This window comes from Rhinopithecus bieti, unplaced genomic scaffold (genome assembly GCF_001698545.2).
Source record: "Rhinopithecus bieti isolate Rb0 unplaced genomic scaffold, ASM169854v2 scaffold_33652, whole genome shotgun sequence".
NCBI classification, from domain to species: Eukaryota; Metazoa; Chordata; class Mammalia; order Primates; family Cercopithecidae; genus Rhinopithecus; species Rhinopithecus bieti.
The window spans coordinates 4,057,115-4,075,601 of record NW_016814761.1 but is presented as its reverse complement, the minus strand read 5'-3'; the positions used below and the strand labels follow the sequence as shown (position 1 = coordinate 4,075,601).

Genomic DNA, 18,487 nt, shown 5'->3' with positions numbered 1-18,487 from the left:
GGGGTGGGAGTTGAGGGGAGGGAACTTAGAGGACGGGTCAGTAGGTGCAGCAAACCACCATGGCACATGTATACCTATGTAACAAACCTGTACAACCTGCACATGTATCTCATGTTTTTTTTTTTTTTTTTTTTCAAGGAAAAAAAAGACATTCAGTGTTATTCATTATTAGGGAAGTGATAAACTAAGAAAAGATAAACTATAGTTCTATAAAATTCACCCCCACTAGATTGAAAAAAAAAAATCCCATTTTAAATGCTTTTAAAGATGAATACAACCATTTATGAGGGCAATTGGGCAATAATGTTAAAGATGTTCATGTACTGTGCAATAACACCAAATTGCTACATTTACCAGATATTTACATACATGTGAAGCAATAAGAACTCTCACATACTGGTAATGGTAATGTGAATTGCAACAGCCACTTTGGAAATTGTTTAGCATTATATACTAAAGCTGAAGTTTTTCTACCATAACTAGCATTTCAATTCTTAGGTATATACACACCAATAAACATACATATCTCATATGCTAGGAAATATGTACAAAAATGTTGTAGCATTTTTTATACAGAAAAAAATGAATAAATGCCTGTTAATAGTAGAATGGATAAATTGTAGCATGTTGATACAAGGACAGTGAATCTGAAGTACAACTACATGGACATGGATTCTCACAAGAGTAAGTTTGAGTAAAAGAGGGCAGACCCAAAAAGATACTATATGATTTATTTATTTAATGTTCAAAAATGAAACAAAACTAACTTGGGTGTTTGGGGATACCTGTCTGTAGTGTTAGGGGTTGCATGTTTTCTTTGTAAAACAAAAGCAAGAAAGTTATTATAAAAGTCTAGAAGGCTTTTGTATAACTTTGGAGACAGAGAGGGGGTTGTGGATGTGCTTTGGAAGGTAATTTAAGAGGAGCTTCTGAGAAGCTTTCAGTGTTCTGTATCTTGACCTGGTACCATACCTGGTAGTGTTTATGGAGTTTGCTTTTTCATAATTAATTGAGCTGAACCTTAAAAAGTTTTCAAAACAAGAACAAGCAATAGAGTGAAAAGCTTAAAAGCCACTACAGGCTTTTAAGTTTTACTGTGATATTTAGTTTCTTGAAATCTGAAAAAGTGGCCAGCTGTGGTGGCTCATGCCTATAATCCTAGTTTGGGAGGCTGAGGTGGAAGGATCACGTGAGCCTAGGAGTTGGAGACCAACCTGGGCAACATAGTGAGACCTTGTCACTACAAAAAAATAGAAAAAAATTAGGCAGATGCTGAGGTGGGAGGATCACTTGAGCCCAAGAGGTCAAGGCTGCAGTGAGCTATGATTGGGCCCCTGCACTCCAGCCTGGGTGACCAGAGTGAGACCCTGTCTCAAAAAAAATAAAATAAAATAAAGTTAAAAAGGTGGGTGTGGTGGCATGCACCTGTAGTCCAAGCTACTCCAAAGACTGAGGCAAGAGGATCACTTGAGCCCAGGAGTTTAAGGGTGCAGTGAGCTATGATGGCACGATTGCACTCTAGCCTGGGTGACAGAGCAAGACCCTGTTTCTAATATTTGTGTACACACACAGACACACACTCACTGATTTTTTTTTTTTTAAGTAAAAGATCTAAAACAAGTATGGCAAAATGTTAAGATTTGACACATTTGGGCAATGGATACCTGAGTGTGTGCTATTTTATTTTGTGCTGTTAGAAAAGAAATGAATTAGCTGAGCATGGTGGCGCATGCCTGTCACCCCAGCTACCTGGGAGGCTGAGGCACAAGAATCACTTGAACCCAGGAGGTGGAGGTTGCAGTAAACCAAGATTGCACCACTGCACTCCAGGCTGGGTGACAGAGCAAGACCCTGTCTCAAAAAAAAAAAGAAAAGAAATGGAGTCTACTGAATTGCTTTTTCAAGATAACATGTCCACGGACCAGTGTTGCCCAAAAGTGAAATGCCCAAAATTGAGCTGTTAGTATATGTTTCAGCAATGCTGGCGTAAGCAGATTTGTTTCCTTCAAGCCCCTGTTTACTATGCTAGTGTTTCTTGTGAAATCAGACAGGAAAGATCTACTGTATACATCATTTTCCAAACCTCTAGACCACAGGCATTTAAAAAAATTCCCTTAAGGTAATTATTAGCTTGAAAAATAATAACTACCAACAGAATCAAAGAAACTGAAGACAGTGAATAAAAATTTAAACTAGTATCTGGGAGTCTGGTCTCAACCAGGGACATTCCCTCCCACCCCCACCTCAGGACATTTGACAGTGTCTGGAGGCCTTCTTGGTTATTGGTATGGCATCTTAGTGGGTATGGAGTGAGGATGCTGCTAAGCTTTCTATAGTGTGCAGGAGAGCCCTCCACAAGAAATAATTATCCTACCCCAAATGTCAGTAGTGTTGAGGTTTAAAAACCCTGGCCTAGACTGTTGAGATCGTAAGATTTAGGAGAATATGTGTTCTCATTGTTTAGAGCAGTTGTTAAGCCATTTTTCTCTTTCCATGTCGTTCACATTGATTGCACACCTCCATTTAAAACCTCTTTTGTAACTTTGCAGTGGTTAGGTGAATCCTAGAGTATAAAATTATTTTGTTTGTTAATTTTTTCATGAAGTCTTAAAGGGTAGGCCTTTAAGAAAGATTTCTTTAGATTTATAGAGGAAATTGATGTAATGGATTCAGCTTTCCCTCGTTGCTCTGTAATACCATATACACACACATATGTACATATCCATCCATATATGCAGCTGCCCGTGTCCACCAAGCTCTACTAAGGCACACTATACAAGGCTTGAGGGAATCATAAGAGCTGGTCAACTCCGCCTCTGGAGTATTTTGCTGCTTCTGCTAGTTCAACTAGAAATGACTGAAGAGGTCTGTGAGACTTCCTTCATGAATAATAAAGCATTTAACTAGAATTTAGCACTTCTTTAGGAGGAGAACATCTGAATTAAGTGGCAGATGGAGAAGAGTAGACAAGAAAAATGTTGTCCTGTATCTAAATCTGTACTTAAGTACAATTTTAAATTGGATTATTGAAACTTTAAATTGCTCTGCTTTTGTCTTAATTATAATTGAAATGAGAATCCTCATCTCAGAACCCCTCTAGAATATAAACTCCACGAGAAGGGACTTTTTCTATTTTGTTCACTGCTGAATTCCCAGTGCCTAGAATGATTTTTGGCAGGTAATAGTTGTGAATGAGTAGGTAAATGCCTGAATGAAAGAATAACCAACTTGAAAGAGTTTCTTTTATGCCCTGAGACTGTAGTTTTGTTACGTTTTATCTGTGCTGTGGGAGACATGCATACTTCAGCTACAAAGAATGGCACTGAAGGCAGATTTTTAAGCATTCTGTGTACTGTTATTCCAGGTACAGAGCTTGTAGTATTGCCACTTTAAGTGTTTAAAAGCAAAACATGAGGAGAATGACAGGACCGAGAATAGGAAGAGACACTGAGAGAAAAAGAGAGGCAGTTAAATCTCATAAATAAAGCCTGGAATTGCAGACATGACAAGTCGGCTGTGGGCAACAGCGAGTGGCTGGTCAACTGGAGAAGGAGGGACTTGTAACTGTCCTGATGGAAGATTTTATAATGTGTTGAAGAAAAAAATGATCAGAGATGACTTATACTTTCATAACTGAGCACTCCCTTTTGGATCATGTGCTTATCCTAAAACTATACCTCTTCAGGTATATCTAACAGAGATCCATTTTGATAGATGTGTTCATAGTGTGCAGAGTATTATGTACAGTTTTGGCAGGTTAAATTGCCTAAGGTCATAATATAACCACTGATAGAAAACAGTATGTCACCATGGGCCTGAGAGTCATGTTGGTTTATTAAACAATGTTTTAAAATTGCTGTATTGCTATTTACTTCACATTTAAGAGCAAACTGTCCTTGGCCAGGAGTAGTGGCACATGCCTATAATCCCAGCTACTCAAGAGACAGGTGGGAGGATCACTCGAGCCCCAGAGTTGGAGACCAGCCTTGGCAACATAGGGAGACACTGTCTCCAAAAAAAAATTTTTTTTAAGAGTAAACTACCCTCTAGAAACCAGAGTTTTAGAGTTAGCATAGAGGTGTCACTTGCTTACATTATACTATTCATTACAAATACTTTACTTCATACTAGCACATGATTTGGGGGCAAAATTACTACTGGGCCATGGATTACCATTAACATCTGTATGTTCTGAGACAGCATTGAAAATCCTGAACATGCTGAGCCAAGGCCAGGACTTATTCCATTTTCATTTCTGTTTGATTACCATAATTACCACACTGCTGAGAGCCCTTGATGATTCTCTACAATTTGATCCTTTTGGGGATAAGCATGTCCACCCTCAATACTAACAAATATGTCAGCAGTATAGGCCCTGTTGCTTGAAGAAAATTACTACCTGATGCAGACAACATTCATATCTAAGATTGCTGAGTGACCTGTGTGTGGATGGGTCTCATTACACTGATGCCACGTTGTTAGTTTACTACTGTGTAAAAATAAGGTAGGTGCTTTCTAGTGAGTTCAGCTTATCAAGCAGCCTTACTAAAACATTCTCACCGACTCCTTTGCTCCCTGAGAAAAAGAAATCCGTCCCAAACAACCCATTTAAACACACACATTTTAGTGTTGATCATGGACTGTTAAGTGAAAATTGTAGTTGTCTAAATAGATCCTTTTCTCACTGTCACATACTACCTTTCATTCTTGCTATTATCCATGATGATATTTGCATGCATCTGCCTTGTCCACTGTTGTGTCTCTGAAAAATCATAGTTTGAAGCCTTCTTACTGTAATTGTATTAGGAGGTGTAGGAGGTGGGTGGGGGGCGGTAACTAGGTTTAGTTGAGGTCATGAGGGTGGAGCCCACACAATGGGATTAGTGCCCTTAGAAGATGAAACACCTGAGCTGTTTCTCTCCCTGTCATGTAAGGATACAGTGAGAAGTCAGCCATTTAAGAGCCAGGAAGAGGGTCCTCACCAAGAACTTAATCTGCCGGAACCTTGATTTTGGACTTCTCAGCTTTCACAACTGTGAGAAATAAAATTCCATTGTTTAAGCCACCCTGTCTGTGGTATTTTGTTACAGCAGCCCAAGCAGATTAAGATATCCACTCTTCATGTTCTGTTCCAACTAACCAATCTCAGTGGGTCTCCTGACCACCCAGTGTCCAGCAGACAAGTTCTCACTTACAGCCCTAGCAAATTTACCATTTCCTAATGACAAAAAAAAAAGAAAGAAAATCACCATGAATCACTATTCTCAGAGGATATGTTCTCACTGGCCCCTTTCCATATTTCCACAGCCCTGTCAACCATCCCCAGAGGATATTAAGGTCATGTTCCAAAACAAGTCTTCAAGGAGCTGTGTAGCTAGGTATTCATTCATTCAGAGATACATTTTTGTAAATCTGTAGTCATTCTGCTTGTTATTCAGTTTTAATACTTCCATGTGAATATATCTGAAAAGTTGATGCATGATTACGTGTTCTTTATGCCCCTATTCATGTGAAATTCCTCTTGACCATCATTTTGGGATAGCAGACTTGTTTCTCTTGCATTTTGTGATTTCCTCTTTATTGCTTAGTAAGCTAACTTTGCTTTATCCTTTCTTTGATAGCTATGTTATTACAATATAGGTTACTCTTAATGTTTAATCATAGGCCTGTCAAATGGAGCTTCAAGTGTTAAATATAGCTATACTAGTTGTTTATTGGGCCCTTACTGTGTGTCAGCCACTATTTGTTTTTCCTTAAATACCTCATTTGATCCTCCCAATAACACCTCCTAAGAGACATGTATAATACCTCACCCCATTTTTGAAATAGAGGTTTAGTAAAACTGAGTAACTTGGCCAAAGTCACGTGGCAGAGCTGGGATTGTGACTATGTCCAGAGCTCCCTTTTCAACAGCTGTTTTATCATGTTCCTTAATCTATAATCATTTTGGAATATCTAATTCTGCAGGTGTAAGGACTGAGGTTCAATGAGGTAACTTGCTCAAATTCACATAGTAGATTAAATGAAAGAGCTGGGATTCCATTTCTGATTTTGTGACTCAGATTCCAGCACTCTTTCGATTTCAGTTACAGCTTACTTTTCTGTGGCTTATTAAAGTGCTTCCATGCTGAATGCTCAAGCTGCCCTCTCAGTTGGACGTAGAGACTGTGCCTCCCTTGTTTTAGATGATGAAACTGAAACTTGGATTAAAAGAATTGCCTTTGTTTACATAGCAAGTAAGCAAAACTTTTGATCCTTAACCCAGCTCTTTTAAAATAGTCTTCCCTACACCTCTCACCATATGGCAGTGCTTAGATTTTCATATTGTTTGTTGTCCTCATTTCTCCCAATTTCTACACAGTAAATCTGTAATGTAGGAAACATCTCTTTAGAGATGATAGATTGTGGGCTGGACTATTATTTTCTTATCAGTCAGTTATACACTTAATGTCAATACTGATGATGGAGGCAAATATGCCAAGATGCTGGCTAGGATTTTGTGGCTGGGATAACTTATGTTCCTATAAAGCAGTAAATTGGATATAACTGCTGATTTTTAGAACCTTTAGTTCTAAAATCGAATGTCATGTTGGTGCTGTATTGTATGCCAGCCTGTTTTTGAATATACTTCTTGGTTCTCTTTTGTATTTCTTAGTCCGTTATTGTGTATTCTGGGTCTTATATAAGAGAAGGTAGAATCAACTTTTGGCTTTTGCTTTGGAAAGCTCTTGCTTTCATGTAGCATTTCTTTTCTTGAAGGCTGACTTGTGTGACTTTAGAGTAGGCCTGACTGTGAAATGATCTATAGTTGCTTGCATTTATGTAGCCTAAATTTGGAGTTAAGGATACAGTAGCCTTTTCTCTGGCTGTCTAAAAAATTATCTGAAGATGTTCCCCTCTTCCTAAGATAACGTTTCCTGCTGAAAGGAAATATGCAATGTAACACGCGGTTGATTATAACTGGACCTGTTAAATGATCTTTCATACATGATAGGGAATACATTGGAGAGTGTGCCATCAGTTCTAGTACAGATATTCTATAGCATCATCATCCTCAGTTCTCAGTAAGTTTTTCTAGCCATCCAGCCTTGATCAGCAGCTTACCAAGCTCATTCTGGTTGATAACATTAATTATTTTGTGAGTATGAATGCAGTGTACCCTGTTTTCACAAAGATCTTCCATTATACCTAGGGCAAAGACCATGCATACATTCCAGAACTTTGGAAGCCACTTTGTGATCCCAGAAAAACCGTTGTATTGTATAATGAAATAGCTGTTCAAAATGGTGCTCAGAGGGATGTCATCTGTACATTAGAATATTTTAATAGAATCCCCGCTGCAGTCTACTGTCTTTATATTCTAAATATGTTCATGAGAATGTCTCTGTGTTTGCTTACAAGTAACCTTGAGCTATTACGACTATTAGAAAACAATTATTGTTGGATTTGGATGAAAACCTTGTAAGGATGTTGCTTCCAAACTTTTGGAGAACTAGTATATTCTCATGGCACATAAGCAATAAGCAATAAACATACTAAATTTATAGTCAAGGTAAGTACTAACGTTATGACATTCCCCAATGGAAAGATATATCAAAAATCCCCCAGTATCCCAACTTCTGCATAAATGCAATAAGGATCTCACCTACAACAGTTTTGCGATAGCCAGCAAATTCTCCCTTGTCTTATGTCATTTCTGTGTGTCCTATTAAACCAAAACACTTACTACAATGGTACTTCTTAAAAAAAGAAGTAATAACTCTACAGTTTTTTTTTTTTTTTTTTTAAATAAGGTCTAGATAAGTTCAGGGTTATAGTTGCAATGATATGACAAGGATTTCCATGTCAGCTAGAAGCATGGCTAAAAAAAGAGTACATTTATATGAGAGGAATGTGTGTCTTTTCTAAATAAAATTTAAAACATATTACTGTTGAATCATGAAATGCCTGAAGCTATATTGTTTGCCTCTTATAGAATGCTTGCCTGTGGTTCAGTCAGCATATTTCATACAATAAAGCAAACAGATATTTGTAATGTCTTTACATAATCTTGTTGCTTTTCTTTATTTTCCTGTCTGGATGTAGCTGAAAGTACCCATGGCAGACAAGCCTGGTAACACAGTGAATTTCCGGAAGCTGCTATTGAACCGTTGCCAGAAGGAGTTTGAAAAAGATAAAGCAGATGATGATGTCTTTGAGAAGAAGCAGAAAGAACTTGAGGCTGCCATTGCTGTAAGTATTTTCATAGAAAGACAGTGCTTGTACACTTTGAGCACTGCAAAGTAGAAATTTCAAGAAGCTGGATACAGCATCTCCCTGCTACCTTAAGAGGGACCTATTGCCTTTTTTTTTTCATGTCGAAACAACAAATTAATGTTTAGGGGAATGCTTTGTTCCTTTTAGTGTCTAATATAGGGGACAGCTCAATTTTCCATGCCAGCGATTCAATCTAAGCCTGAGTCAGGTCACTGAATTCCAAAAATCTGAAGTGGATGGGTATAGTTCAGTTTTCTGAGGAGTAGATTCACACTTGCTATTAGATTCTCACGGGGCATCTGACCCCTAGAAAGAGTAAAGACCATGAATCTCAGTGTTTATTGTGCAGTACACTTTCATCATCAAGATGCTATTATTCCTCCTTATACAACAGCCAGAGGAGAGGACCAGGCTTCATGATGAACTGGAAGAAGCCAAGGACAAAGCCCGGCGGAGATCCATTGGCAACATCAAGTTTATTGGAGAACTCTTTAAACTCAAAATGCTGACTGAAGCCATCATGCACGACTGTGTGGTGAAGCTGCTAAAGAACCATGATGAAGAGTCCCTGGAGTGCCTGTGTCGCCTGCTCACCACCATTGGCAAAGACTTGGACTTTGAAAAAGCAAAGGTAAAAATCTAGAAGCTCAGAAACCTTCACAGAGGCTCCTTGTCAGTTGCAAAAGAACTTAGACTGCAAACAAAATAGTTCTATCTTGTCCCAAAGGTCTAGGCTGTTTATTTTTCTTCTTTTGCCCATCTCATTGTCAGTGTTCAACCATCGTGCTCCTTACATTTCCATTAGAGTCAGAGGTGAGGAGGGTCCCAAATTGTGTAAAAGCCAGTTTGTAGATTCTTCAGATTATTTGTCTCATATTCTTTTTTCTTCTTCTGTAACCATTTGACAATTTGGGAACAGAAATACGAAAAGGAAAACTACTATGGCCTAAGGGTAATGCAGAAATGAAGACCCAGCAGTAGCTTCTAAAGTTTATACTCTAATTGATGACACAGCTATCTAACCATAATATAAGAAATCATTAAAAATACTGTAATAATATGTGCTGTTTAAGGGTTATAGAAATTAGAAATGCTTCAAAGAAATAATGTCAGAAATGCTCCATAACATCTAATTCAGCTAGGATTATGCTTAGCTGTGACAGAAAACCCAGTGGTTTATACAGGATTGAGGTTTATTTCTTATTTATGTAAATAAAGTTCAGAGGTAAGTCTTTTCAGCTTAACAGTCTGTGACTCCTAAAGTGTAACCCTTGTCCTAATCATTCTCACCAGAGAAGGTAGGAAAAGGGGCAAAAGACACAACCACCTCTCTCTGTCTCTCTCTCTCTCTCTCTTTCTCTCTCTCACTTTTTTTTTTTAAGTAACAGGGTCGGCCGGGCACGATGGCTTACGCTTGTAATCCCAGCACTTTGGGAGGCTGAGGCGGGCAAATACTGAGGTCAGGAGTTCGTGACCAGCCTGACCAACATAGAGAAACCCCGTCTCTACTAAAAATACAAAATTAGCCAGGCGTGGTGGCGCATGCACGTAATCCCAGCTCCTCGGGAGGCTGAGACAGGAGAATTGCCTGAACCTGGGAGGTGGAGGTTGCAGTGAGCCATCGCACTCCAGCCTGGACAACAGGAGCGAAACTCCCTCTCAAAAAAAAAAAGTAACAGGGTCTTGCCCTGTCACCCAATTTTTTTTCCTTTTTTTTTTTTTAACTTTTTGTAGAGATGAGGGGTCTCACTTAGTTGCCCAGGCTGGTCTTAAACTCCTGGCTTCAAGCAATCCTCTTGCCTTGGCCTCCCTAACTGCTAGGATTACAGGTATGAGTCACTATGCCTAGCCCCTTGGGTCTCTTTAGGAACGCCATAGGAAGCTATAGCATAACATTTCCATTTATATTAGTGCCTGTAATTAATCACATGACCAAAGCCAGCTGCCAGGAGCCTAGAAAAATGTAGTCTTTATTTTAGGTGGTCATATGAACAACTAAAAATTCTACCACATGGCCAGGCAGAGTGACTCATAATCCTAATACTTTGGGAGGCTGAGGCAGAAGGATTGCTTGAGCTCAGCCGTTTGAGACCAGCCTGGGTAACATAGTGAGATTTCATATCTTAAAAAAATCATGCACACAGAAAAATTTAGCTAAGTGTAGTGGCGTATGCCTGTGGTCCCAGCTACTTGGGAAGCTGAGGCAGAAGGATGACTTAAGCCCAGAAGATTGAGGCTGCAGTGAGCCATAATTGACCCACTGCACTCACAACTGGGTGACAGAACAAGACCCTGTCTAAAAAAAAATAAAGGCCGGGCGCGGTGGCTCAAGCCTGTAATCCCAGCACTTTGGGAGGCCGAGACGGGCGGATCAAGAGGTCAGGAGATCGAGACCATCCTGGCTAACACGGTGAAACCCCGTCTCTACTAAAAAATACAAAAAACTAGCCGGGCGAGGTGGTGACGCCTGTAGTCCCAGCTACTCAGGAGGCTGAGGCAGGAGAATGGCGTGAACCCGGGAGGCGGAGCTTACAGTGAGCTGAGATCCGGCCACAGCACTCCAGCCTGGGTGACAGAGCGAGACTCCGTCTCAAAAAAAAAATAAAATAAAATAAAAATAAAAATAAAAATTCTACCACATTATATTTTCGCTATAAATTGATATTCCTAGACCATTTTAAAAACTACATAGGCTGGACGCAGTGACTAATGCCTGAAATTCCAGCACTTTGAGAGGCCAAGGCTGGAGGATCACTTGAGCCCAGGAGTTCAAGACCAGCCTCAGCAACATAATGAGACCCCATCTCTACAAAAACTTAAAAGATTAGCCAGGCATGGTGGCATGTTCCTGTAGTCCCAGCTACTCTAGAGGCTGAGGTGGGATCGGTTGAGCCTGAGAGGTCTAAGCTGCAGTGAGCTGTGATTGTGCCACTGCACTCCATCCTGGGCAACAGAGTGAGACCCCATCTCTAAGAAAATAAATAGATAACTACATAAATAAATAACTGTAACATGGGAAAATTATATTTAAGTTTCTCAGACAGGAGTACTAATGATTTTGTCTCTTGCAGCCACGTATGGACCAGTACTTTAATCAGATGGAGAAAATTGTGAAAGAAAGAAAAACCTCATCTAGGATTCGGTTCATGCTTCAAGATGTAATAGACCTAAGGCTGGTGAGTGGGGAAAAAAAATAATACGCTTACTGGTCCAGTCTCTTTAAAGGAATTGGACTGGGGAAGGATGTCCTGTTGTTTACATGTGTAAAGTCAGTGCTTTTGCTTCAGGACTTTCAGAACTTGAATTGGCAAACTTTCAGTGGGAGAGTTCTAAGGAAGGACAGAAGTCCTATTGCCAGTTATGTGCTGCTTCTCCTTACTCCGATTATCAAACCATATTTTGTTTTGCTTTGTTTTTTTTTTTGTTTGTTTGTTTGTTTTGTTTTGTTTTGAGACAGAGTCTCACCCTGTCGCCCAGACTGGAGTGCAGTGGCTCAGTTTCAGCTCACTGCAACCTCCGCCTCCCAGGTTCAGGTGATTCTACTGCCTCAGCCTCCCAAGTAGTTGGAATTACCGGCACATGTCCCCACACCTGGGCAATTTTTGTAATTTTAGTAGAGATGGAACTCCTGACCTCAAGCCTCCCAAAGTGCTGGGATTACAGGAGTGAGCCACTGTGCCCAGCCACTTGCAATTTTGTAATCAGCCATTCTGAATTCAAACTCCATTCAAATTTAAATTCAATTAAATTTAGTCTTTGTAAGCTAAATAATCAGCAAGTCTCATCTCTACATTAAATACATTTAACTCTCTGAGCCTTACATTTTTAATCTCTAAAATGAGGATGTTGCCTGCCTTGTAGATTTGTTGTAAAGAGTCAGTGGAATAATTATGTAAGGTGCCCAGCTCAGATATTGGTGTTTTCTTCTCTTTCGTTTTTCTTGTGACCCTGCTATTCTGCTGCTGTTTTTGTTTCGTTTTTTTTTTTTTTTTTTTTTTTTCTCATTTATCTTACCAGGTGCTGTTTTTGTTACTACTACTTTTCTAAGTTTAACTCCTACAGGGAGTTACTCTTTTGTAAGTTTCACTCCGACAGGGAATATACTACATCACTAGAGAAAGTGAACAAAGCCCTGCCTCTTATTTCTCCTCCACCCAGGCCAGATAGCATTGATGATGATTCTTTATCTTGCTGAGACTAGATGTGATCTTACGATCCTTCATATTACGAAAGCCACCACTAGTTGATCAGAATTTGCATTCTGATTTAAACCTGTTTCCCATTCTTGCCTCTAGCTAATATAAATAAATATAAAAAATGTCTCCACCCATGTTATCAGCCACTTCTACGTATATCAGATTTTGGGACTGTTGCTAGGGAGAGAAGGGAGAAGTATAATTATAAAGTGACAACTTATTTTGTCCTTAATACAGGGGATAACCAAAGGGCAGAGTGGTGTGGACCTTTGTGTAGAATATCAGAACCATGATATTGGAGAAAGAAAAGCAGGAGTCATCCTTGACTTAGAACCCCTATGGAGTGTGGTATGATCTGAGTAGTAATCCCACAGATTAAGGCAAGGCCAAGAAATCCTCGTCATTTTTACTTTTCTCTCCTCCTTTCAAATGTACAAAATACTGATACAGATAAAATCTGTTTAGTCCACAGAGAAATATATGCCATGCTTAAAAATATAATAATAAATTTGGGCCGTCTTTCATCCTGTTCTTTGTATCCATTGGCTATTGGAATATGTAGTATACAGTTGGTCAGGTTTGATTGAGAAGATTTTAATTCTTTAGCTCTAATCCTAAACTGCTCATAGTGTCATCTATAAGATACATGAGAAACTACCATAATACAGCTTTTGTAGGTGTTTTGCACTTTTCCAGTAGAAAATTACAAATTTTAAATTTTAAAAAATTTTAGTTATCTGGCAGATAACCTTATTTTCTACTTTTATAGTGCAATTGGGTATCTCGAAGAGCAGATCAAGGGCCTAAAACTATCGAACAGATTCACAAAGAAGCTAAAATAGAAGAACAAGAAGAGCAAAGGAAGGTCCAGCAGCTCATGACCAAAGAGAAGAGAAGACCAGGTGAGGCCAGAATCCACCAGGGTTTAGAGAACTTGGAAGTTTCACGAATACATATTAAGAATGATCTATTTTTAGGTGTAAAATGAGATCGGAAAGAATAGCCCAAAGAATAGAGTGGTGACTGTTAGGTGAAGCAGCTTCACCTGAAGAGTAAAGTTATTGAGTAAAAGTAGAGAATGCAGGAACAAAGCATGGTTTCTTTCACTACTTAAAAGCCAGGAAGCAGTAAGACTTTATTGAGCATCTTCTGTATATTCAGAATTGGTGAGACTAGAAAAAGAAGTGGAAAATGTAGTTACTTCCCTCTCAAAGTGTACAGTTTATCTGGTAAGGTAAAACTTTTGACAAGCAAAAGAGGAACATTTGTTAAGCAAATAGAAGATAGTATCAATTATGAAATGTATTCTCCATTAAGTGTTAAAATTTAGACGAAAAGAAGAGAGACAGAAAGCTGAAAGAAAACTTTATTTAAGAAAGGGGCACTTTGTAGCAGGCTGGGCACGGTGGCTCATGCCTGTAATTCCAGCACTTTGGGAGGCTGAGGTTGGTGGATCATTTGTGGTCAGGAGTTTGAGACCAGCCTGACCAACATGGTGAAACCCCATCTCTACTAAAAAATTTGCTAGACATAGTGGTGTGTGCCTGTAGTCCCAGATACTCAGGAGGCTGAGGCAGGAGAATCACTTGAACCCAGGAGTTGGAGGTTGCAGTGAGCCGCAATTGCACCACTGCACTCCAGCCTGGTGAACAGAGTGAGACTACATCTCAAAAAATAAATAAATAAATAAAAAGAAAGAGACATGCAAAAAAAGTGAAAGATGAAATAGAAGGCATTTTAAACCTGGGACAATAGTCCATTTACCAAGTTTAGGAACACTGGAAAAGAAAACCTTTTTCAGAGGGAAATGATAATTTTCTGGCTGATAGTAAATACTTCGTAACCATTAGTTATTGTCACAGACACAGTAGAGCTTATAGTGAAATTGTTAGGAGAGATGAATTCTGCAGAGAAGAAAATTTAGTTTCGAGTTTCTTGAGATACCACACTTACCTTCCTCACTCTAGTACCTACTGCAGTGCCTTTTCGGTAATAACTTTTATTTATCATTGAACCAGATTGAGAGGGAAAAGGAGTAGATATCAAAGCCTAATTCATGGAGGGTATTCACATACGACTAAAGGAAGAAAAGAACTCTTGGAAAAGTGACAGATAAGAGCAAGTGGAGAGAAAGGACTAAGATACAAGTGTCATAGAAACAAGGAAGAAGCAAGTCTGTTTATGATCAGTAATATCAGATAGCACAGAGAAAATCAAGAAATGTGTTAGGACCAGAAAAGCTTTTGGATAGACAGGTGATCTTTCGATTTATTAATTCATTCAGCAAGTATTTATTGTCTGTCACTTAAAAAGGCACACAAAGTCCTTTCCATCATGTGGCTTACATCTTATGGTAGAGGGGAGAGAGGAGACAATAAATAATAAATAATTAAATAAAATATATCATTTGTCAAATAAATTTGTAGAAAAAGCAAGGAGAAGGGACTAGGGAGTGCAAATCTTGGCGAGTAGGTTGCAGTTTTAAATAGGAAATTGGGGAAACTATAAAAGTTGGTATTGTTTGAGCAAAGACCTGAAGCAAGTGAGGGCGTTAAATCACATGGAAATGTGGGGAAAGAGACTTTTAGGCAAAGGGAGTAGTAAGTACAAAGACCCTGAAGCAGCATTTTCAAGGAACAGCAAGGGGGCCAGTGCAGCTGAACCTAAGAAGGGCCTGACGGGGAGAGTGGTAGAAGATGGGGACTGAGAGGCAACAGGAGCCAGATTATTTAGAGGCCATTTGTAAGGAATCTTCTCTTTTTCTCTGAATGAGATAGAAAGATATCAGAAGTGTTTTGAACAAAAAAGTGGCAGAATCTTGTACTTTACTAGGATCACACTGGCTGCCATGATGAGCACAGCTGAAGGTAGAAGCAGGAAGGCCAAAACAGGTCTCTACAGTAATCTAGGAAAGGGGTGTTGGTGGCTTAAACAAAACTGCTAATGTTGTTAGTAGATTCTGAATGTATTGTATAGGTTTACCTGACAAGGTTTACTGACAAAAATTGGATATGAAGTGTGAAAGAGGAGTCAAGGTTTTCCGCCTGAGCAGCTGAAATGTTGGAGAAGCAGGTTTGGGAAATAATCAAAGCATACTTCTGTCATTTGACCCCATTAAATATAATATACTTTAGAATAAATAATTTCCATCTGACTTCTCCCAAAGTGTTCTAGTCATTAATTCTGTGAATACTGGATTTGGCCCTGCCTTCTCCAGCACCAGATATTCATTTGTGTCAGTTGTTTGTTTGTAGGTTGGTAATGTTTCATGGGTGAGCCAAAATAAGCCGTGCTTCTGCATATATTTTCCTGCCGTGGGATTAAAGATACTGTCATCAATGCTTTAACAGCTTCTGTTGTCTTTCTTCTTGGTTTTGATGAAAATATTGCTCACTCTTTCAGTGTCCAACTGACTTGAGACAGATGAGAGACTGACACTCTGTTCTCCTTGCAGGTGTCCAGAGAGTGGATGAAGGTGGGTGGAACACTGTACAAGGGGCCAAGAACAGTCGGGTACTGGACCCCTCAAAATTCCTAAAAATCACTAAGGTGAGTCTGACGTTTAAAGTACAGTTGACACTCTCCTTTGATGCCTTTGATATTAAACACACACACACACACACACAATTTACAATAGTTGCAAAACGTGAGTCTCAAAAGTACTTATGTATGTAAAACAGCAATATTGCAAATCCATGGGGTGGTTATTTTTTAATGCATTTTTCTTCAAATTGCTATTGATCAATGTATTCTACATACTCATTTCTGCTTCTATAAGGGTTTACTAAAGAGGGAGAGACTAGATTACTTCTTAGACATAAGATGCTTAATATACGAGAGATAATAAAGATATTTTAGAAGCCTAAGTCAATTGCAGGCTTTTACACAATGTATCCATAGCTCTGGGGAGAAAAGCAATCACCTGTTTAAACCTTACCATGAAAGATTTGCCTTATCCAAGGCGTAAAGGAAACCACAGAGGGCCTACTAGAAATCATTCTATAGTAAGGATTTAATAGACTCTGCTTTCCTCTCTTTTGAGAGTCTGTGGGCAGTAAGAGGAAAAAACTCTCTAGCAGGTATTTTCAGCAGTAAAAGTTGATCATGTAAGTAGAATGAAGAACTTTGGAGAATGTAGAGAAAGCAGTATTAAATATGATAAGAGTGGAAACTTCTAAAGTCCAGTGGGTTTTCCAAATCATTTGCAAGTCTAGTTTGATCCTTATACTTTCCATAGTTCTGAAAATTGGCACCCTGCTAGCAAAATACTGAAGACAATCAAAACTAATGTGAAAATACTACCTGAAAGAAGATAACTGACAAGAAGTATTAAGAAAAATCTTTAAGAAAATTGGAATAAAATGGGCTATGTCATTTGCACCTCACAGTTTTGTCGAAGCTTTGCTTCATGATAGAAAATTCTCCCTCTGGCTATCTCTTAATAATGTAATTAGCGCCGGGCGCAGTGGCTCAAGCCTGTAATCCCAGCACTTTGGGAGGCCGAGACGGGCGGATCATGAGGTCAGGAGATCGAGACCATCCTGGCTAACACGGTGAAACCCCGTCTCTACTAAAAAATACAAAAAACTAGCCGGGCGAGGTGGCGGGCGCCTGTAGTCCCAGCTACTCGGGAGGCTGAGGCAGGAGAATGGCGTGAACCTGGGAGGCGGAGCTTGCAGTGAGCTGAGATCAGGCCACTGCACTCCAGCCTGGGCGACAGAGCGAGACTCTGTCTCAAAAAAATAAAAAATAAAAAAATAAAAAAATAATAATAATAATAATAATCATGTAATTAGCTAAGATCCTTTTCTCCAAGATTCTGGTACTTTCTTCTAGTTGTTTATATCTCAGAGCAAGAATTCCGTTGCTGAATACAGTTTTTTGAGTCTTACCCATCTCCATTTCCATCTAGAGACAGTTTTAACCAAAAGTTTATGTTTAAAGTCCTGCAGCATTTTGAAAAATGTGTCAGTATTTAATAACAACATTTGTATTTTAAATATTATGCTTTCTGTGCTTGGATACTATAAAAACAATGCTGATACCAAATCTCCAGCATTACTACTTTAATATTTTTAAGTATGTAAATTGTTAATAAACTTTGTGTATTCAGATAGTTATACTGGAGGTACTATACATGAGTATCCTAGAACAAAACCATTAAACATATTTATTGTTAATTGGGAGAGGTTTGTGTGAAAGCACATTATATAGCATAGCAACATATTATGAGCTGTCAGAACATAGAAATATCTTTTTTACAAAGAGCTACATTACAGCTTTTATGTTATATTTATTTTATAATAACATAATGCATACAGCGTAATCTTATTTCACTTGTAGTAAAGGTGTGCTTGGAAGATTAAACATGAGATATCAGGCACCTTAACTTCCTACGCTCACTGCCTAACATTCCAATGTCTGTCTTCTTATTCTTTGTTGAATACTCACATCCCACTGCCTGTCTCTAGCCCCAACATGAAATTTTTGTGTCTGTTGATCTGTGTTCTGACAGTCATGTAAAGACACTAATGAATTAATTTTGTGGTATTTGTATTTTTTTCTTTTTAAAATTAATGGGTAGTGTACAAGAAGAATGATTAGAAACTGCTTATTACAGTTAGCAAATTCATAAACCATCTTAAATAGGAGGACCTGGATGCATTCTCTAGACCAAACAGTATTTTATGGAAACTGGAGTCCAAGGAAGTGCTTCAGGGGCCACATGGATCCCAGTTTAATGAGAACAGCTCCAATTTCTGTTTCTATTAAATTGGCATTCCAAACAAATTTTTTGTTGCTAAAATTGGTTCTACTTCACTGAAGAAGAAAAAAAATAAAATAAAAACTATTCTTCTAGAATATTTTCTATAACTGACTTGTGGTCCCTTATGTTACAGCCTACAATTGATGAAAAAATTCAGCTGGTACCTAAAGCACAGCTAGGCAGCTGGGGAAAAGGCAGCAGTGGTGGAGCAAAGGCAAGCGAGACTGGTAAGTGTGCAGTGTCCCTCCTCAAACCTGGCTGTGGCTTG

At 38.8% G+C, this 18,487-nt stretch overlaps 1 protein-coding gene across 20 annotated transcripts in view; it reads left to right on the top strand.

The window, feature by feature from the left end:
• The window catches only part of EIF4G3 (eukaryotic translation initiation factor 4 gamma 3), a 268,928-nt gene that overhangs the window by 206,828 nt on the left and 43,613 nt on the right, over nucleotides 1-18,487 (top strand). For all 20 annotated transcript variants that reach the window (XM_017852121.1, XM_017852123.1, XM_017852119.1 and 17 more), the window contains 6 exons: nucleotides 8,086-8,232; nucleotides 8,651-8,887; nucleotides 11,328-11,432; nucleotides 13,222-13,354; nucleotides 15,907-16,001; nucleotides 18,353-18,446. In XM_017852121.1, coding sequence (XP_017707610.1) covers nucleotides 8,086-8,232; nucleotides 8,651-8,887; nucleotides 11,328-11,432; nucleotides 13,222-13,354; nucleotides 15,907-16,001; nucleotides 18,353-18,446 — 811 coding nt within the window. The remainder of the gene's footprint in view (nucleotides 1-8,085; nucleotides 8,233-8,650; nucleotides 8,888-11,327; nucleotides 11,433-13,221; nucleotides 13,355-15,906; nucleotides 16,002-18,352; nucleotides 18,447-18,487) is intronic.